Source organism: Saprolegnia diclina, assembly GCF_000281045.1.
Source record: "Saprolegnia diclina VS20 unplaced genomic scaffold supercont1.3, whole genome shotgun sequence".
Taxonomy (NCBI): domain Eukaryota; phylum Oomycota; class Saprolegniomycetes; order Saprolegniales; family Saprolegniaceae; genus Saprolegnia; species Saprolegnia diclina.
The window spans coordinates 141,646-160,477 of NW_008246070.1; the positions used below are offsets into that span (position 1 = coordinate 141,646).

An 18,832-nucleotide genomic window follows, 5' to 3' on the forward strand; every position below is an offset into this window, starting at 1 on the left:
AGTGGTATCAGCGCAGTGCAGTTGCAGTGGCAAACTGCACGCAGGCTCATTGTGACAAGACGTCCTTCGCACTCGGTCTATGCCCATAACTCTTCCTCGGACTCCAGCAGACAGTGGCTCAAAGCGAGATTGACCAGATCCAAAGACACTCGGGAGAGGTGGGCATTCGTCCGGATACGAGGATTTTCGCTCGAAAGCGACAAGGCGCAGCAGCATGTGGCTCTATGAGGCCGCCAACCAGGCCGCCAAGACGGCCAAGGAGCGCGTCGTCCAAGTCCAGGAGAAGGTCCAGGAGAAGGCCTCCATCATCGTCGCGCAGGTCCAAGACGAGGCGCAGACGCTCCTCAACTCGATGAGCCTGCAGCAAGACAACCCTGTCGACGAGGTAGAACATGGCCCTTCCCATGGCATGATGGCCCATGGCCACGCCTTCGTAGATCATCTTTGAGGAGCTGGACGACTACAAGGCCTTCCAGGATGTATTTGACCTTGACGACAAGACGGAGGAGGTCGCGGCGATCCTCAAGGACGACACGTATATCTCGGACCTCCACACGGCGATGGTGCCCGAGCAGCTCTCGTACAAGGAGTTCTGGACGCGGTAGACTCGTGCTTTGACGACTTGCTGACAGTGGACTTGTTGTGTAGGTACTACTTTCGCGAGTTTACCAAGCAGCGTGAAGAGGAAGCCCGGGTGAAGCGGGAGGAGGCCCGGCGCGCCCAGCTGCTCCAAGAGCAAGCCGCCCGCGAAGAGCGCGAGCGCGAAGCCCGCATCGCGTACGAGGCACGCATGGAAGAGGAGCGACTCGCGGCCGAAGCCGCCGAAGACGTTGCGATGTGGAAGGAGCAAGTCGACCACCTCCAGCAAGTGATCCGGTCGCTCGAGCATAGTGAGCAAGACAAGTACAAGACGCTCTGCGACGACTACGAGTCCAAGATGATGCAGATGACGCTGCACATTGACGACGCCAAGGCGAGCGGCTACGAAGAAGGGATCGCCGAGAGCGAGTCGATCGTCGCCAAGATCCGCGCCGAGGCCCAAGCCGAGCGCGACGAGCTTCGCGCCTTCTTGGAGGCAATGGTCGACTCGTCGACAGCTGCCATGCCCGAGGTGCCTGCGTCCTCGGTGCTCTCTCTCGAGTTGGCCCAGCAACTCTGGGCGCTGCGGCAGTCCGAAGCTTCAGCCCCGTCAGCAACCACCACCGATGCGCAGCACGCCAAGGAGCTGGACCTCTGGAAGGCGCGCGCGATGAAGATGAAAAAGCTGAAGGACGAAGTCGACGCCGAGCTCGTCACGGTCAAGGCTGCCGTTGCGTCGGCCGAAGCCAGTGGCTTTGCGGCGGGCGAAGCGGCCGCGAAGGAGACGTACCTGGCGCAGATCCAAGCTCTTGAAGCGGCGCTGGCCGCCCAACAAGAGACACTGCCCGCGCCACCCCTTGCAGCCGAGGTGCAGGACGCCGCCGAGGCCAAGGAGCCAAGTCGCGACGACTGGGGCGAGTGGGATTGACGATTGTCAGTGATCCATCACCCGTCGCTTATATACACTTTCACCCTGTCTACGCCTCGTCGTTCTCGTTCTCGTCGTCGTGCGCATGGTCGGCGCGTTGGCGCAGCTTCTCGAGCGAGTCCACGGCCGGGTCCCAGTCGGGCAGAATGAAGTACTGGCGGGGCCGGGGCCGCGGCCGCTGCACTTGCTCCAGGAAGGGCAGTGCGTGGAATTTTTCGTAGCAGCTCGTGGTTTCCTTCCCAAACTTGGTGCGGCAGAGGTGCGCTTGGCAGACTGCGCACTGCCACTTGGTGTTCATCTCGCGCCGGCGCTGGCTCGTCGAGCTGATCGAGAAGCAGAGTACGCAGTGGCTGCGCTTCCCGCTTGTGTCCTGCACGAGCGCGTGTGCCCGCGTCGGGTCCAGGCGAAGGGCGCGGCCGACGTCCGAGTTGTAGAACGACCGCATGTTGCGCCGGGGAATCTCGGGAAGCGGCCGCGGGTCCTCGATGACCGCGACCTCGGCCGGTGTTTCGACGACAGGAAATGGCGCCTGCATGTACATGTGAGCACCGCGCAGTGCAAAGCAAGGCTACAAGAATCGCTGGCGTCAAATACGATGCCGCGTGTGGGCTAGACCCTGGCGACGGCGCGGGCTCGACGGCGGCGACCGGCGGCGAGGCGGCAGCGGGCGGCGAGGCGCGAGCGATTTCGGGCGCAGTGTCTTTCGCCGCTGGGATCGTAGCGCACGCTTCGATGAGCTTTTGGATCGCGTTGACGAGCTTGATGCGGTGACCGTACGCGCTGACCTTGAGGTCTTCCCGGAGCACGTCGTTCGTGATCGTGGGCAGCACATCTAGGACATGGTCATAATAAGCCGGTGCTGCTGCCAGCGCCAACACATACCGCCCGTAATGTCATTCTTCTCAAAGGTCTACGCAGCGCCATGAGGCTAGCCCATGCGATGGCGTCGTACCTGCGCGTACTCGGCAAAGCCGGACCGCGTAACCCACTCGGCGACCTGCCGCGCTGTCCAGTTCTCCATGAGCTTGTTTGAAAGTGTGTGCCGGATAACCATTCCGATGGCATTCGAAATTCTGGTTGAAACAGTGTTTTATACACAAAACCAGAATGTCAACCATCAACTTGATATTAGAAGCTGGACAGCGGGAGCGCCCCCAAACGCGGCAGTCGAAGATCGCTAAAGCAATGGCGCCGCCACGTCTTGATGTCAAAGAGGTACGTCGATATACGCCAGGTTCAGGTCCAGATTGGCGGACGTAGGATCCGAGTACTCATCGCTCTACTTCGACCATGCTGTCGTATCGAGCATATAGTAGCTGCTCGTGTACAAGAGCAGCGTGCGCAGCGTCACCGGCGCCAGCTGCAGCTGGTACCAGCGCTCAAAAACATAGGCGACGACGGTCGCGGTGACGCCGCACTCTGACAGGCGAGCTGCGTGTCCATGCGCTTGTCCAGACGACAGTTGACGACCAGACGAAAAGTGCGCTCTTGATGGCGTCACGAGGCTGCCCACGCAGCACGCAGCACGAAGACGAGCCAGAGCGACTTGAACGCAGCGAGCGCCGTCGTGGAAAGAGACAACACGGCGCTTTAAAGCACGTGGCTGCGCCGACGCAGCGCAAGGTGAGTGGCGTCGAGTGCAGCATGCACAGCGCCGTGACCCGACGAGCCGGTTGAGCTCGAGGAGGTTGAAACCTTCGATGCACTTCTGACGACGTAGCATGTGCAGTACGATCCGGCCGCAAAGCGAGGCTTTGAGGGACGTTGGCCGGGTCGGGGCTCAGCGAGAGCCACGAGGGTGCCACGGTCGCGTGCAACTAAGACGACTTGGCGCGTGCCAATGGCCCACTCGTAGAGCCAAAGAACGACCACTCGACGTCGTTCGCCAGCAGCAGCGGCGTGCGATAGAGTTCGATCGTATGAGCCGTCTTGTTGATGCACTGCACCAGCTGCACACGAAGCGGCCGTTCGTCGTCTTGGGTCAATGTTGCGCAACACATCTTCCAAGTGCACGGCTGCGCACCGCATTCAGATGGACGCGCCGCCGCCACTGCCCGTGATCGCGAATGCGTCGGCGTACATGCACTGCAAGAAGACCTTCCGGCTCTTTCGCAAAGCCAACGAGTGCCAACTCTGCCACGGCAACGTCTGCGCCAAGTGATGCAGCCACGAAGAAATCGAGACTGCTGACGGCCTCGTCGTTGGTCGAGTCCTCTCTTGCCGCGCTACGTGTACGCCATCTGCTATCGTAGCTCGAGGTCTGCCCAGCAGTACAGCGATCGAGAGCTGCGCGGTCCATTTCGCGCAGACTTTGTATCGCAGGCGCTGGCGCCGAGAGCTCTTCGTAGAGCAGCTTGCGTGGGTACGCCGGCGAGAGGCTCACTTCGGTGCGGGAGACGCCGGTGGTCCAGCCGGTCGCCGTCGCCGGTACAAACGCACGCTCCATATTGAAGCTTCGCGTGAGCAAATCGGACGCATTGCTCGCGTAATAGTCGGGCCGGCTGTAGTCGTTCTCCAAGTACGGCGCCACGAGCGAGAGCCAACTCAGTACCACGGAGACCATGACGTAGCCGACGCCGACCTGCTTCGCCACTGCGGCTGCATTCTCGCGTGTGAAGCGTCGGAAACTGCGTCGAAACGGCGGTCGCTCGCGTCGTCCCGCCAACCCATCGGCAACTACTCGGTCACATTTGAGGTAGAACGTCGGGCTGGTGTCCTTACTATACAGTAGCGCAGGACTGACTGTGTATCGCCACCTTCGCCATGCTCATGCACTGCACCGCATCGCCTACGCTGTCGACGGTGGGTTCTGGTATAGCGATGCATGGCTGCACATGCCACACCCAGGTCGACGGATTACACTGTACTAGTACGTGCTAACTGGCGGCAGCGTCCACTGCCACAGCCGCCGCCACATCCCGATGCGACCAGCGACGTTGCACTTTCGTCGACTAATCGACTAGGGCCATGTTGCAGAGGAGGGACAGCTTTATCCCAAAGCACCCGAAAAAGTACGGTTTTTCTGGGTGATACTGCGTCATCATCAAATGTAATCGCGTGGCATGTTCGATTTCGAAGCTGGGTTTTTGGGTTAAACCTCGTGGTTAGTCGACTATTGATGCTATTCAGTTAAGCGACAGGGCAGCCGAAAGTTTCGAATCTTTGTGCTGGCCAATCGGAAGCCATCTCAACGGCCGCAGACATGTGAACTTGAATACAGTATACAGAAGAGGGGTAGGGTGCTAAAGATTTCAGCCAATCCGGACGGGGTGGGCGGAGCGGTCGTTCTGTGCTGCTCAGTTCCCAATTCGCACCGAGCCCCAGACAGCGGTAGACTCGCATTCTACGGCGGTGGCCCCGCCCGGTAGCCCAGGCTTGAATAGATCCCTGCGTCCTCGCCTCCCCGACGAAGCGAACGCGATCAAGTCGGCAGCGCCATGAAGAAGCACCGCTAGCACGAGCATGAGAAGCGCCAGCAGGCAGCAGACGTAGCAGCAGCAGCACGGGTCGAGCGCAATGGCCGCCGCAACGGAATACGACGGCGCAGAGCACGAGCACAAGAGCGCAGCAGCAGCAGAACGAGCGGGCATCTGAACGAGCGGGCAGCAGGACGAGCGCGAGAGCACCGGAGCAGTGTGATCGAGCGCAGCAGCAGTACAACCGCAAGCGCGCAGCAGGACGCGCCACGGGTCGAGCAGCACGAGTCGGACGCGAAGGTGTATGTGGTCTGGAGACGGGGGTGACACGGTCGGCTACGGCAACATGGGCATACGAGGCGCGCGATCTACAAGCCGCCGAGGTCTGCACGTGGGATACGGTTGCATCTTCTTCCAGTGACGCGTCTGGGAGGTAGGCCGATTGGGAACTCCATGTATTCTTGCATGTCGGTGATTGCACCTATCTTTTTCCCATCCGATGTGACTCTACCTTGACGTGGTGGATGGGCTTTGTACCAAAAGAGTCACTTGCATGTCTTTCTCTAGCGGTACTTTAAACCTAACAATGACACACTTGGTCTTTTCATCCTCTTGTCTCTCTACGTCGGTCGATTCAGCATGTTGGCCACCCACGAATGCACCAGCATGGACGACGATGAAGCACTCCAGCTCGCTCCAGCATGGTGCTTTCAGGATGAAGCATGGGCATGATGATCGATCTTTCGAGCCTTGCATAGGTTTCGAAGTGTGGAAGTTCGAAGTTGGAATCGTATTTCGTAGTATCTGCGATTGGTGTGCTTCAGTACCCAAAATGCTGGCGCACATTCGGCGGACTTCGCGCATCGCGGTCCATGGGCCGTCGGTCGCCCGCTTCCTGAGCACGACGCCGCCTCCGGAGGCGCCACCTGCCAAGCCGCGCCGGGCCATGGCCAGCGACCGCGGTAGGCTCCATGCAGCTCCATGCGTATGCATAGCATGCTGGTAGAGCTCGTGTACCAAGCCGACAAGAGCGTGCTTGAGAACTGGAAGGAAGCCATGCACACGATGGAAGACATGATGAAGGAGATCGACGCCAAGCGCCCGAAGGAGTACGTACCCGACAAGTTCAAGGAGATGAAGGAGTTCAACGACACGAACGGCAAAGTCATCGTACGCCGCCACGCGTCCGTGCTTGCATTTGCGCTCATGTCCGCGTAGGTCGCGCCCATGGAGCTCGTGCCCGTGGCCAAGGCGCCGCTCATGCCGTCGCTCGCCGTCAACAACCTCAACGGTTCGGACTACGACATCAAGAACCTCACGGGCGGGAAGCTCACGCTGCTCCTTACGTGCTTCAAGAACTCGGGCTTTGACCACATCGTACCGTGGCGTGCCCACTTTGAGGCGGCGCTTGGCGACAAGAAGACGATCCAGGTTCTCCAGCTCAACATTGTCGAGGAGTGGTACTGGAAGGCGTTCAACGGTATGATCCGCAACGGCCTCAAGGCCAAGACGACCGACCTCGAGAAGACGCTGACGCACTTTGGCCGCTGCAACGACTTTCGTACGACGCTGGATCTGTACAACAGCTTTGTCGGCTACGTCCAGCTAGTGGACGCCAAGGGCCGCGTGCGATGGAGGTATGCATCAACACTCGTTCGAGCCGACTCATTCTTCGCATGTGTCTAGTGCGGCGGGCGACATGACGCCGGAAGAAGGGGCGACGCTCGTGCGCTTGAGCCACAAGCTCCTGACAGACATGCAGCAAAAGCCGCGTCAGTAGTAATCTCCTCGTAAACAGTAGACTGCGCTTCCACTCCGCCACACACACAGCAAGCTACACCCTCCATTGACGGCTTATGCATACGCTGTCGCGAGCGCCGCGAGCCAGAACGCGACCGCCATGGCGCCCGGGTCCGGAATGTTCTTGGCAAACTCGGCGCCCACGTAGCTCGAGCGGCCAAATGCGTTCTTCGGGAGCACGTGCTTGGTCGACTCGGCGCCGGCTTCGGCCGCCTGCACAATGGCAGACCAGAGCGCCGCCCCCGTCGCGTCCTACGCAGCACACGCTTAGAGATGGCTGCTGCAAGATGAGTCGTGTACGCTCGCACTGGCGCGCATCGCCGGGAGGAGCGCGTCCATCATCGTGCGCGAGCCCTCGGCCGCGCCGCCGTACTTTTGAATGGCCGCAATGCCCGCGCCAAAGGCAGCGCGCCACGCGTCGGTCGGGAGCCCGTCGACGGCGTGGCCGTGGTCAAATACATACAGAGCGTTGGCGGCGGCCGTGAAAAAGATGGTGTAGAGCACTAGTACGACGTCGATGTGAGCACGACCAGGCGTCCGAGACTGTAGTACCGCCAGACGTGCCACCAACCGCGTCGGCCACCGTAGCAGCAATGGCGTGCGCCGTGGCCGACGGGATGTGCAGCGGGTACGATGGAAGCGCGTCACGAATCGCTTGGGCACCGGTCTGCAGCGTCTCGCCGCAGTCGCCATCGCCGACCTGGAGTTCGATGTAAACTATCAATGTATCGAGAAGTTTGGACCTTGGCGTCCCACTCGGTGAGCTGGGGTTCGGCCTCGATGATGCGTGCGGTCGCCGCTTCGATACCGATGCGCACAGTCGGTGCGACGCCCGACGCCATTTCGGTCGCCATCGGCGGCACGACCAGCGGCTCGGGCACCGTAATGACCTTGGGCAGCTCGCTCAAGTCGTCGCGCGCCACATAAGGCCAGCCGGGCGCCGAGACAGCAAAGTCGAGTAACTTCGAGTGGCCGTCGCTGAGCTTCCAGACGCTGAGCGAGACGCCGGCCATGTCGAGGGCTGTCATGAACGAGCCGACGTAGAGCCGAGACACGTGGACCTTTTTCGCATTGCACCACTCGACAACGTCGTTGGCGACGACGTTGAGCTCGAGCGCCGTCGTCGACCCGAGGTTGTTGACGAGCACCGCGATCGTCTCGTATTCTAAAAGGCAATGTGGGCATCGAAACTCAAAACTCAAAAGAACATACCCGCAACGTGCAAGTCGGCAAAGATGCTCTTCAGGAGACGCGCGGTCGTGTCCTTGGACGACGCCTGCGGCACCGTGAGGAGCCCAGGCTCACCGTGGATGCCGAGGCCGAGCTCCATCTCGTTGGCCTTGACGCGTTGGCTGGAAGCGTGGCCCGGCAGCGTGCACGACTTCCAGGCGACGCCCATGGACGCAATGGCGAGGCTATTAACGTGCGCCTGGATCTCTTCCAGCGAGTGGCCTTGCGCAGCGAGCGCGCCGGCAGCCTTGTGCACGAGGACCGTCCCCGCGATGCCTCGACGTCCGGCCTTGGAGCCTTGGATCGCGCAGTCGTCGCCGATGACGACCATCTCGACCTTGAGGCCCTCGGCCTTGGCCTTTTCGATCGCAAGACCAAAGTTGAGGCGGTCGCCCTATGCATCGGGATGAGGCCATCGGCCACACTAGCTCGGTAATACCGTGTAGTTCTTGACAATGAGGAGGCAGCCGTGGGGGCCAGTTACGAGGCGAATGGCCTCGAGCACCTGCTTGGTCGTCGGCGACGCAAACACGTCGCCGCAGATGACGCCCGTGAGCATGCCGTCGCCAATGTAGCCCGCGTGCGCCGGCTCGTGGCCCGACCCACCGCCCGAGAGGAGCGTCACTTGCTTGGCCTGGAGCTGCTTGAAGTTGCGGTGCAGCACGATCTTGTGCTGGGCGACGAGCGTCAGCTGCGGCGAGCTCGCGACAAGGCCGTCGAGCATCTCTTCGACGGCGGTCGCCGGCGCATTGAGCATTTGGAACGAAGCCATGGCAATTCGCGAATGGCTTGTTGTTAGACAGCTCACCTCGTAAATAGTGTGTGATAGCGCCACCTGTCGGGCAACTGCTGTCTCTGCAGTCACAACGTCAAGGTGGACCTCAGTGCTACTGCTTGTGCTCACAGCCATGCTTGAGCTCGCAGTCTAGAGTAGCCACACACTACACCAAGCTGCACTACACCGAGCTGCCGTCGCAGGCTGGCGTTGGCACCAAGCTGGTGGAAGTCGTCGCGAGGCCAGAGAAGTGGCCGTGGCGCGGCAGGTCGGCCGTGATGCGGCAGCTACATAGACAGGCCGATGCTTGCGAAAGAAAGCGCAGTGCTAGGTGCCTGCAACGCATCAACAGCTTCGCTCGCAGCAACCTCAGACGATTGCGCTCGTCGTATCACACTATTTCGAGTGTGGCGGATGCCGAATCCGTATCGGTGGGACATGCGCGATGGGCCTGCCGAGCGTGTTTGGTCGGCGGTGGCACGCCACGGCCGCCGCCAAGGGCGTCGCGTACGAAGAGATGGTGGCTAAGGAGCTGCGGAAGCTTGGCTGCGACCTCGCGCCGACGGCCATGTCGATGGACGGAGGCATCGACCACATTGTAGGAACTATTTGCCGGCCTTTCTCACGCAGCACACATAGGGTATGTGGGCCTTCCCGGATGCATCTCGGATCCGCATCGTGACGCAGTGCAAGCACGAAGAGAAGCCGACGGGTGTGACGTACCTGCGCGAGTTTGAAGGCGTCTTGGGCAAGCAGCCGCCGAGTACGATCGGCGTCTTTGCCAGCGCGTCCGGCTACAGCCTCTACGCCAAGCGGTAGGCATCTCCATGGGGACTCGAGGTGCGATGACAGGCTAGGTTCTTTACGCAGATGGCGCAGCCTGCGATGCGGCTGACACTCAACGGCAGCGATGGCCTCGTCGAGTTTGACATGAACACGCCGGCGAGACGGCTCGTGCCCAAGCTCGTGCCCGGCTCCACCTTTCTCGACGGCTCCCACGTCCTCGTCTTGACGTACGACGGTCACGTCCTCGACGACGACGATACATAACTTGTTTCTCTGATTCTCAATATGAAATGTACCACGGGTTGAGCGTCGACCAGCTAAACTGGACCGACTTGGTAACGACAAACGAAATGCCGGACGCGAGCGTGACGCTGAGTCCGAGCAGCTGGTCGGGCGAGAGTCGCTTGCCCCAGTACCGAATATAGTCGTCGTGGTGGTCGATCTTGTCGATGAGCGCCTTGAAGTACTCGATGCGCCGGCCCTCGTCGGCCTCGGCCAAGAAGCGCGCATCTTGCAGCTGCAGCAAGTGCATACGCAGCGTGTCGGCGTGGTTGGCTTGGAGCGACACGACCGACGAGAGCGGGAAGAGGTACAATAGGATCGAGAGCGACCCCGCGAGCGCCGCCATGAGCAGATAGTACGTCGGCATCGGCGCCGTCCCCGTGAGGCAGTAGACTGCCAGGCCGCCAACAGCAACGACAAACTGAATCATGGCCAGTGACACGAGCACTTGCACAAAGGTCGCGTAGAGCTTGACGGTCGCGACCACCGCGCAGCGGAGGCGGAACCAAGCGAGAACGTTCCGGCCTCGCGTCAAACTGATGCGCGGTGTGAGTGCGTCAAACTGCCGCCACAACGTCCAGATGACCAGCGTACACGTGCCGACGCACTGCGGGATGAAGCACATTTGGAAGAGGAACTTGGTGAGCAGAAAGGCCGGGATCGGCGCCACGACCCGCGCGCCGTGCACGAGGTCCAAGTAGTGCTGCAGCGAGATGTCGGCGTAGACGGTCTCGAGGCGCGGCGTGAGCGCCTGCACGTCGCCGCACGTGGTGTTGTAAAAGGTCCCGAGGAAGCTGAACGCCGCCTGTCCGTGCTTGGCGACAAACGAAAACGACGTGCTTTCTTGGCCCCGGACGTCGAGCGACGCTGCGTTCTCCAAGCGGAAGGTTGCCGGCTCGTTCGTCTCAGTACGAAACCCAAGCACCAGCGTGGGGAGACCCCGCGCGGTCGTCGGCGTCGGCTCCAGCAAGAAGCTCCAGATACCTTGGACGCTCTGGCTCATCGCGCCCGGTGTACAGCTCGACGTGACGTGGCCCTTGACGCTGTAGAGGACGTTGTCTGGGGAGTTGACGAGCGTGTTGAAGCCGGGGAGGAGAATCGGGGTCGTCGGCAGCACCCACGTTGTCCACGAGAGCATCAGGAGCAGGTTGAGGCCCATGGTGCAGTTGACGAGCACGACAAGCCGGATCGCCCACTTGACGAGCGTCGACCGAATCGACCGCGCGAGCCGCGTCGATGCAAAGTGCTTGGGGAGAAAGCTCGGCTCCAAGGGCCGTTCGTGGTCGTCGACGAGCTCCAGCGTCCGGAGGTCCGTCGTGAGGCCGAGGAGGTGCGTGTTGGGGATCGACAAGATCAAATTGAGCGGGAGGAGGAGGCACGCGCTCGGAAACACGATCGCTTGGAGAGCGAAAAAGAGTTGGTAGCGCGCAGTGTACCGGCCGCGCTGCTTGAGCGTCGTCGCAAACGCGAGTCCGACAACGAGGAGGAACACCGTGTAGAGCTCGAGGAGGCCCCAGAAGAGCACTTGGGCTGTGAATGGCAAGGAGAAGACGATACTGGCGTACGTCGCCCAGAGGTAAGCCCACGACAGAAATGCGTGGAAGCGGGGCAGGTGCGCATAGAGCTCGGTGATTCGGGCGGGCAGCGGGCACCGAAGCGCTTGCAGCAGCGCGACGAGCGGAAAGCCGACGAGCGAGACGAGTAGTGGCATCGCAAAGCGCCGACTTAGCGCGACAAAGGAGACGTAGAGGTCGTACTTTTCGACGCGGGACGTACCAAAGATGGTCCACGAGCCGTCGTGGCCACTGCATTGCGCCTTCTCCTTGGGCGAGAGGGTCTCGTGGCACTTGGCGCAAAAGTGCATTGGCTTGGGATCGAACAGATGGAGAATGAGCTGGAGGTAGTCGTACACCTTGTAGTCGTGCTGGTAATAGACTGCGGCGTTCGTCGGCATCGGCGCCTGAAACCACACGCTCGCGCAGTGCTCACTTGCGCAGTACGTGCGCATGCGACTCGTGTCGTCCGACTCGAGCGTAACGGCGACGTCATCGAGATTAGCGTCGGACGACGAGTCCATTGCTCCCGCTCGTTGGCCTTTTTCAAAGTGCGAAAGGCAGCGACGTTCTTGCGGTTGGTGGTGGCAATGGCGGCCACCGACAGCAACATGGACCCAAGGACGTTTCGCGACGCCCCATCTTGGCCCCACGGATGCTCGCATTCACCGAGTCGAATGAGACTACAGGGCGATAGTCTATCTACAGCTGCGGCAATCCTACAGGCCAACCTTCGTTGCTTGTGATGCCATATTGATCAAGCCCCGAGTCCTCGTGCTAGCTTCTGCATGAAACAGCTCATTTGGCGTCATCAGTTCGGATTTCTCGAGTGTAGATGCTTTACGAGAGAGCGAGACGCGGGATCGATACGAGGCGAGTGCATCGCGTCATGAGAGCCAAAGTTAGTGCAATATCAACATGGTATGAGCGAAGGCTTAGTACGGTGTAGGCTACCCGCTGTGCTTGTACGGGACGAGGAGGCAGCCGAGGACGCCATTGCCGAGCCATTGGTGCGGCGTGAGCTGGAGGCGGAAGCGGTCGCTGTCGTTGCGCTCGACAACAACCTCGATCGGCATGTTCATGTTGCGGAGCACAATGTCGCGCACGGCAGCGAGGTCGCGGTGGTTGGTGGCGTTGGCACTCCCGAACGCAATGATGCTATCGTAGGCCTCGAGGCCCGCTTCGCTTGCGGGCGAGTCTAGTCACGCCGTGAGAAGACCTAGGCATGTATGTGCAAGCAACGCACCAGGCTGGACCGAGTCGACAAGCGCGAACGGCGCCATCTCGAGCACTAGATGTTGACCGTAGGACGCTGTTTATCGCAGTCGAGACGTACCGACAGGGTCGTCAACCTTGACAAGCAGAGGCGCTTCTTTCTCTGGAGTCCGAATGGGCGCGGGAGGCCGCACGGGCGCTTGGGCTGCAGCGGCTTATGAGGCCGGCAACGATTTCATGGAACTCGTACCTGGGGTCGGGACCGCGGGCTTGCTTGCAGAGTAGATGCTGCGCCACATACCATAAGTTTTGATAGGCTATGGCGCCGAGCGTACCCGGCCATCACGTCTTCAATGTCCTTCATCACGAACTTGAGGTCGGTCTGGAGGCAGGCGAAGCGGTGGCGCTTGTGGCGAACGGTGTAGACGTCAATGTCTCCGCGGGGAAAGCCTTCGGCGTCGATGAGCGGGCCCTTGAGCCCGGCGGGGTTGGGTCCTGACGTCAGCTCCTCCACGATGAGCGCGATCTCGGCCTCGATCGTGGCGCGCTGCTGGTCGAGCTCCTTGAAGCGGTCCATCCTTCGAAAATGGTTATTCGACTTCGCCAAGCAAAACGCATTTAACCTTCGCGTTTTACTTTCTCAAAGCCATAAACGCAACACGGCAAACTGTTTAAACACGACCAAGGTTTTGTGCGCATTTAACCGGATGCATACCTGGCTGAGCGAGCACAGCACAGAAGACCTCCGATGCTCGACATGTCGCCTGCCCCAAGGGTCAATATAAGAATGCATTTTGATTCCGCCTTGCCTGCCCTTACTGACAGCTCGCAGCGGTAGCTTCCCGCACGCCAACAAGAGCATGCCTGGCCACTTGACGCTTGGCTTCGGCATCGCCTACGACAGGTCGACACGAGCTCGTGCGCTGGCCTGCATCCCGGGCTGTCAGCCACGCTCGTCATAGCGCAGACGACGACTGACGCGTTGGAGCTCCTGGCGACGGCCTGCCGACGCGTCTGCATTCCTGATCGCTGGTGCCGCCACGCGATCACGGCCCGTTATCCGGCGTCGTATCCGGCAAACATATCTTGACGAGACGCCACTCGGTATCCTTCCTTCCTTGGAATAAGACGCTTGGCTGGTCCGCGCGCAGGTGAATGCATGGAGGTATGAAGAGCGGTGCCATGTACGACTACACTGCATCGCCCCGCGGAAGCAAGCCACTGAGTCGCCCTACGAGCTCAGTCGCGCGGACGACAGCGCTCAAGCGCCAGGTCGCACGCGACGCGACCCCGTCGCCCTCTGCGCGCCGAGCGCCGGTCGTTCTTGACGACGACGACGACCGCGACTCGATCAGCAGCCACAGCTCGAGTGTAAGCCATCGGTACGGGTCTAACTTTAAGGTCGTGATCCGCGTCCGGCCGCCGCTGCCGCGCGAGCTCCAGAGCGACAAGCCGTTCCAGAACGTCGTGGCCGTGGACCCGTCGGGGCACTACCTCAGCGTCTCGGATTCGTCGCACCCGCCGGACGACCCGTCGCTTCTCAACGCCGGCTCGTCGTACAGCAACCACTCGTTCTCGTTCGACCACGTGTACGACCAGCACAGCACACAGCGCGCCGTCTACGAAAACACAGCCAAAGCGGTCGTCGAGTCGTCGCTCGAAGGCTACAACGCGACGATCTTTGCCTATGGGCAGACGGGCACGGGCAAGACGTACACCATGGAGGGCTTCAACTCGAGCGGCGGCAGCTCCTTGGAGGATCGGGGGATCATTCCGCGCGCGATCGAGCAGATCTTCCTGCATATTCAGGCAAATGTGAGCGCTCGCATGCGCTTCCTCGTGCGCGCGTCGTACCTCCAGATCTACAACGAGTCGATCTCGGACCTCCTCAAGCCCGAGCGCAACAACTTGACGATCCGCGAAGACAAGAAGCGGGGCGTGTTTGTCGAAGGGCTCTCCGAGTGGGTCGTGCGGTCGCCAGAGGAGATTTACGGGCTCATGGAGCGCGGTGGCGCGATGCGCGCGACGGGCAGCACCAAGATGAACGAGATTTCGTCGCGGTCCCACGCCGTCTTTATCATCATCGCCGAGCAGAGCCAGACCATGTACGTCGACACGACCGGGAAGGAGATCGCGCTCGAGGAGTTCACAGCGCTCGTCAACTCGCAGCCAACGCGGTGCGTCCGGAGTACGAGTGGCCACGTGTCGATTTAGAGTTGTTTGAGTAGAGACCGCACCAAACTCGAGTCGCTCGTGCGTCAGAGCTTCAAGGTCGGGAAGCTCAACCTCGTCGACTTGGCCGGCTCGGAGCGCGTCCGGCTTTCGGGTGCGACCGGCCAGCGCCTCGAAGAAAGCAAGAAGATCAACCAGTCGCTCTCGGCCTTGGGAAATGTCATCGCGGCGCTCACCGACGCGCGCGGGCGGCAGCACATTCCGTACCGCGACTCGAAGCTGACCCGAATTCTCGAAGACTCGCTCGGCGGCAACTGCAAGACGACCATGATGGCGATGATCTCGCCGGCGCTCGAGGCGATCGTCGAGTCGCTGTCGACGCTCAAGTTTGCCAACCGCGCGAAAAACATCAAGAACGAAGCGCGCGTCAACGAAGACTTGGACCAAAAATCGCTCCTGCGCAAGTACGAGCGCGAGCTCAAGCGGCTCCGCGCCGAGTTGGAGGAGAAGAACCGGAACGTCGTCGATAAGCGGCGGCTCCTCGAGCTCGACGAGCAGCGCCGGCGCGCCGAGGAAGACAAGATGGCCGCGATCCGCGCGCTGGAGCAGCGCAGCCTCGAGTTCATGCTCGAGAAGGAAGAGAAGAAGAAGCTGGAGCAACGCATCATCATGCTCACGTCGCAGATGCTCATGAGCCACCAAAAGAAGCCGCCCACGTCGACGTCGTCGACGGAAAGCACCGAGTTTTCGACCGAAGACCCGCAGTTTCGACTCGCGTTGAAAGAGCAGCAAGACCGGATTCGCAAAGAGTACGAGTGTCGACTGGCCGACTTGGAGAAGGAGCGCGAGACGATCGAAGAAGAGAAGGCGCAGGTCGATCGGTACAAGCAGCTCTTGCTCAAGCAGCGAGACATAATGATTGCGCTCACGCAGCGCCTCAACGAGCGCGACGAGCAGATCATGGCGCTGCAGGTTCGTTCGTTCGTCGCTTCTCCTGCCTTTACGCTACCTTGGATCAACTAGGACGAGCTCGATGCGTACGACCGGCACCAAAAGGCGCTCGAAGAAAAGCTCGACGAGAAGACGGCGCAGCTCATCCACTTGCAGCGGGTGACGATGGAGCACAACGCGACGTCGCCCAACAAGAACGCCGAGCTCATCAAGGCGCTCGGCGAGTGGGGCTTCAAGCAGCAGCGGCCGTCGCCCGAAGGAAGCGCGAAGCAGTACGTGCCGTACGAGCGTCCGACTGTCTACAATTCGGCCAAGCTCGATAACAATGCGACGCCGCCAAAGGACCGGCTCTTGTCGGCGGACGAGAAGATCGCCGAGCTCCATTGCGTGCTCGAGGCGCAGACGGCCGAGTACAGCCGCGCGCTCAAAGAGCTCGAAGACGTCCGGTCCGAGAAGGTCTCGGTCGAGTACGCGATGCGCGAAAAGATCGAGTCGTCGGCCGTGCGGGACGCCAAGCACGTCGACCTCCAGAGCCGCTGCGACACGCTCACGAAGGAGCGCAAGGCGGTCCAGACCATCATGGAGCAGAAGATCAAGGCGCTCGTCGACGCGATCGCGCGAGCGAGTGACGCAACGCTCGAGACCGCCGGCGGCGTCGACCGCGTTGGCGAGCCGGCCAAGTGGCTCTGCCGCGAAGTGCACGCGCTGCAGCGGCTCGTCAACGCCTCGATCGTCGCGCTGCGCAACGCCAACAGCAACGACCCGCCGCCGGCGCCCGAAGCCAGCAAGCCCTCGACGTATACGACCGGCGGGCTCTCGGTCGAAGAGCTCATCCAGAAACGGCGCCAGCAAATGCAAAAGGACAAGCTGCACCAGTCCCACAAATAAGAACTTGAATAGATTGTGCATATTTAATACGAAGACACGGTGATGCGAGTCGTCATGGCATGAGGACGCGACGTCGTCACGAGACAGAGACAGAGGAGAAACTAGGGTGACGGCGTGTCGTCGAGGAGACTGGCGTCACCGTCGTCGGTCGTGGGCGTTGCCACGTACTCGCCTTTGGCGGTCGTCGTTGTAGTCTTGAGGACGTTGTCGAGGACCCAGAACTGGATGACGTTGATGGCGCACGGACCGAGGATCATGACGAGGACGAGTTCCAAGTGGCGGTGGCGCGCGAAGACGGCAAACGCGGACGTTGCGATCGCCGCGAGCTGCTTGTAGGCCGTGTACATGAGGAGGATGACGAGGCACTTCATGGTCAGCAGCAGCACGACGTAGGCGAGAAGCTGCTTGAGCCAAATGCTACGCGTCGTGCCATGAGCGCTCCACTGCTTTGCAATGATTCGACGCGAACCGAAAGTTGGGCGGGTCGCCGTACTCGCCCGAGCGCATGATCGATGTCCACTGCAACCGCGTCGCCAGCTTCTTCATCTGGCGAAGCAGAACTACGCATGGTCGCATGAGCTTGCAATAGCATGCACGCAAGTATCTACTTAGCACGAGAAGAGTGCCAAGCGTCGCGTCAATGAGGAACGTCATAAAGTAGATTGCACACTAGAGTACACTGAGTGATGCCAAGACGACCATACGCACCTCGTCGTCGCTGACGTCGGCCCTGCGTGTCAAGAAGATGGAGAGCAGGATGTTGAGCATGTGGATCATGAGCGCGCCGATGCCTTGCTTGCTCACGTCATAGGTCCAGACCTACATCGCGCCATGGGCTACCAGCGGCTGCCACGTAGGTTACGTTGAAGGAGCGCTTGGGCTGCTCGAGCTCGCGCTTGACGTAGAGCACGCCCATAGCGCAGAAGCCCAAGAGCACTTGGATGAAGCGGGCGAAGCCGTCCGTGAGCAGGAGACACTGGTCCTCGTCGCCCACGTAGTCGAAGCCGTCCATCGGGACAAGATTTTGTTTCTTCGGTGAAACCCGAAACCTCTCAATACTTGTACGTGGATGCATATTCGCTTCTACAGTATACTATATTGACCAATCAGAAGCCGCGGCAAGTTCGAGACGCCAATCGAAATGCGCGAATTTCTAGAACCGACTGGAAAAGCCACGGGCGCGCCAGCTCACCAAAGCTCTCATTTCTCATTTCTCATTTGCACTCAACATGACAACAGCTTCCAAGCAGCTCGAAGCGATCGCTGATCGCATCAACCCAATCCAAGACCGACTGCAGTCGCGCCTCCCGCACCAGCACCAGATCGTCGCCGCCGCCGTCATGGGCGCCAAGTGGCTCTGCGCCGCGCTACCCGCGAAGGACCATGCGACGATCTACAAGAAGACCATGTTGCAGCTCCAAGCCCACCGCTTCCGCGTCTTGGAGCAGGGCGAGCTCTTGACGCGCCTCTTATGCGACCTCGACTTGGTGCTGAGCGACGGCGACCCAACCATCCGCCTCCAGCGCAAGCAGACAGTCCTTCGCATTCAAGACCTCCTCTGCGACGCCGATGCGCTCAAGGCCAAGTGCGACCACCTCTCGGCCTTTGCGTCGCGTCTCCTCGCGCCTTTTGCCCCCGAGACGCCTCCATCCTCCCCGACCAAGGCTGCAAATGACACTATCGACAACCAGTGCGACAACGACGACAACGTCGATGAGCCTATGGACGATCAGGCCGACGAGAAAGACGACCAGAACGACGCCAAAGATGACGACCAGGACGATGCCGAAGACGACGCCGAAGAAGACGCTGAAGATGACAACCAGGACGACGGCGAAGAAGAAGAAGACGAAGCGATGACGAACGAGCCTCTGTCGCCCGCAGATGTGGCCAAGCTGCCGATTTGGCGGCCGGCGTATGAGATCCGGCGACACTTCGACGGTCTCGCCCTCGTTGCCAACCTGTCTGGCGTCGATCCTGCCAACCTGAGCGTGTCGATCACCCCCGACGGCGTCTTGCAAGTGACGGGCTACAAGCTGCCGTCAATGACGTCGCCCACCTACGGCCGCTTCCTCCTTCGCGAGCAATTTGCCCTCCAGCTCATCGACGTTCGCAATCTCTCGTACCAGCTCCACCCCAACGGGACCCTTGTCGTCGTCCTGCCGCGCCGACCGGTCCAGGCTCGCCCTCGGCCTCATGCGCTTCGATCCCCGTTCCTCCAAGCGCCGTTTGTGTGGTAACGAGGGAAGGATACCGG

The 18,832-nt window shown here is 60.8% G+C and overlaps 11 protein-coding genes across 12 annotated transcripts; 5 read left to right on the forward strand and 6 right to left on the reverse strand.

The window, feature by feature from the left end:
• Window positions 1-170: 170 nt before the first annotated feature.
• Window positions 171-1,644, forward strand: SDRG_01146 (hypothetical protein). The gene is made up of 3 exons (XM_008606661.1): window positions 171-385; window positions 438-601; window positions 649-1,644. The coding sequence occupies exons 1-3, from the start codon at window positions 215-217 to the stop codon at window positions 1,505-1,507; spliced, it is 1,194 nt and encodes a 397-aa protein (XP_008604883.1). The 5' UTR covers window positions 171-214; the 3' UTR covers window positions 1,508-1,644.
• On the reverse strand, window positions 1,557-2,528 carry SDRG_01147 (hypothetical protein; the record flags this gene model as incomplete). The annotated part of the gene is made up of 4 exons (XM_008606662.1): window positions 1,557-2,036; window positions 2,080-2,339; window positions 2,390-2,417; window positions 2,460-2,528. 4 exons carry the CDS (start codon window positions 2,526-2,528, stop codon window positions 1,557-1,559), a joined length of 837 nt encoding a protein of 278 aa, XP_008604884.1.
• Window positions 2,529-2,786: 258 nt separating this feature from the next.
• Window positions 2,787-4,257, reverse strand: SDRG_01148 (the record flags this gene model as incomplete). Of its 2 annotated transcripts, XM_008606664.1 has the most annotated exons (3): window positions 4,234-4,257; window positions 3,782-4,183; window positions 2,787-2,938 (listed from the first exon to the last, which is right to left on the reverse strand). In XM_008606664.1, exons 2-3 carry the CDS (start codon window positions 4,068-4,070, stop codon window positions 2,787-2,789), a joined length of 441 nt encoding a protein of 146 aa, XP_008604886.1. In that variant the 5' UTR covers window positions 4,071-4,183; window positions 4,234-4,257. The 2 variants fall into 2 exon arrangements, with proteins under 2 accessions (XP_008604886.1, XP_008604885.1); XM_008606663.1 differs by having other exon boundaries at window positions 3,782-4,252.
• A 1,497-nt stretch (window positions 4,258-5,754) lies between these two features.
• SDRG_01149 (hypothetical protein) lies at window positions 5,755-6,793 on the forward strand (the record flags this gene model as incomplete). The annotated part of the gene is made up of 4 exons (XM_008606665.1): window positions 5,755-5,885; window positions 5,930-6,093; window positions 6,142-6,560; window positions 6,610-6,793. Coding segments are annotated over 4 exons (808 nt in total), but the record flags the coding sequence as incomplete, so codon positions are not given.
• On the reverse strand, window positions 6,747-8,728 carry SDRG_01150 (hypothetical protein). The gene is made up of 6 exons (XM_008606666.1): window positions 8,393-8,728; window positions 7,936-8,347; window positions 7,467-7,888; window positions 7,276-7,423; window positions 7,024-7,226; window positions 6,747-6,975 (listed from the first exon to the last, which is right to left on the reverse strand). Exons 1-6 carry the CDS (start codon window positions 8,723-8,725, stop codon window positions 6,778-6,780), a joined length of 1,716 nt encoding a protein of 571 aa, XP_008604888.1. The 5' UTR covers window positions 8,726-8,728; the 3' UTR covers window positions 6,747-6,777.
• A 374-nt stretch (window positions 8,729-9,102) lies between these two features.
• Window positions 9,103-9,926, forward strand: SDRG_01151 (hypothetical protein). Its single transcript, XM_008606667.1, has 3 exons — window positions 9,103-9,326; window positions 9,368-9,543; window positions 9,586-9,926. Exons 1-3 carry the CDS (start codon window positions 9,174-9,176, stop codon window positions 9,776-9,778), a joined length of 522 nt encoding a protein of 173 aa, XP_008604889.1. The 5' UTR covers window positions 9,103-9,173; the 3' UTR covers window positions 9,779-9,926.
• Window positions 9,795-11,873, reverse strand: SDRG_01152 (hypothetical protein; the record flags this gene model as incomplete). The annotated part of the gene is made up of 1 exon (XM_008606668.1): window positions 9,795-11,873. The coding sequence occupies one exon, from the start codon at window positions 11,871-11,873 to the stop codon at window positions 9,795-9,797; it is 2,079 nt and encodes a 692-aa protein (XP_008604890.1).
• Window positions 11,874-12,131: 258 nt separating this feature from the next.
• SDRG_01153 (hypothetical protein) lies at window positions 12,132-13,152 on the reverse strand. Its single transcript, XM_008606669.1, has 5 exons — window positions 12,900-13,152; window positions 12,815-12,852; window positions 12,686-12,769; window positions 12,596-12,640; window positions 12,132-12,547 (listed from the first exon to the last, which is right to left on the reverse strand). The coding sequence occupies exons 1-5, from the start codon at window positions 13,139-13,141 to the stop codon at window positions 12,300-12,302; spliced, it is 657 nt and encodes a 218-aa protein (XP_008604891.1). The 5' UTR covers window positions 13,142-13,152; the 3' UTR covers window positions 12,132-12,299.
• Window positions 13,153-13,672: 520 nt separating this feature from the next.
• SDRG_01154 (hypothetical protein) lies at window positions 13,673-16,610 on the forward strand. Its single transcript, XM_008606670.1, has 3 exons — window positions 13,673-14,741; window positions 14,793-15,708; window positions 15,760-16,610. Exons 1-3 carry the CDS (start codon window positions 13,720-13,722, stop codon window positions 16,573-16,575), a joined length of 2,754 nt encoding a protein of 917 aa, XP_008604892.1. The 5' UTR covers window positions 13,673-13,719; the 3' UTR covers window positions 16,576-16,610.
• A 66-nt stretch (window positions 16,611-16,676) lies between these two features.
• On the reverse strand, window positions 16,677-17,587 carry SDRG_01155 (hypothetical protein; the record flags this gene model as incomplete). Its single annotated transcript, XM_008606671.1, has 5 exons — window positions 16,677-16,992; window positions 17,045-17,135; window positions 17,184-17,244; window positions 17,284-17,394; window positions 17,438-17,587. The coding sequence occupies 5 exons, from the start codon at window positions 17,585-17,587 to the stop codon at window positions 16,677-16,679; spliced, it is 729 nt and encodes a 242-aa protein (XP_008604893.1).
• Window positions 17,588-17,804: 217 nt separating this feature from the next.
• SDRG_01156 (hypothetical protein) lies at window positions 17,805-18,815 on the forward strand (the record flags this gene model as incomplete). The annotated part of the gene is made up of 1 exon (XM_008606672.1): window positions 17,805-18,815. The coding sequence occupies one exon, from the start codon at window positions 17,805-17,807 to the stop codon at window positions 18,813-18,815; it is 1,011 nt and encodes a 336-aa protein (XP_008604894.1).
• Window positions 18,816-18,832: the final 17 nt, after the last annotated feature.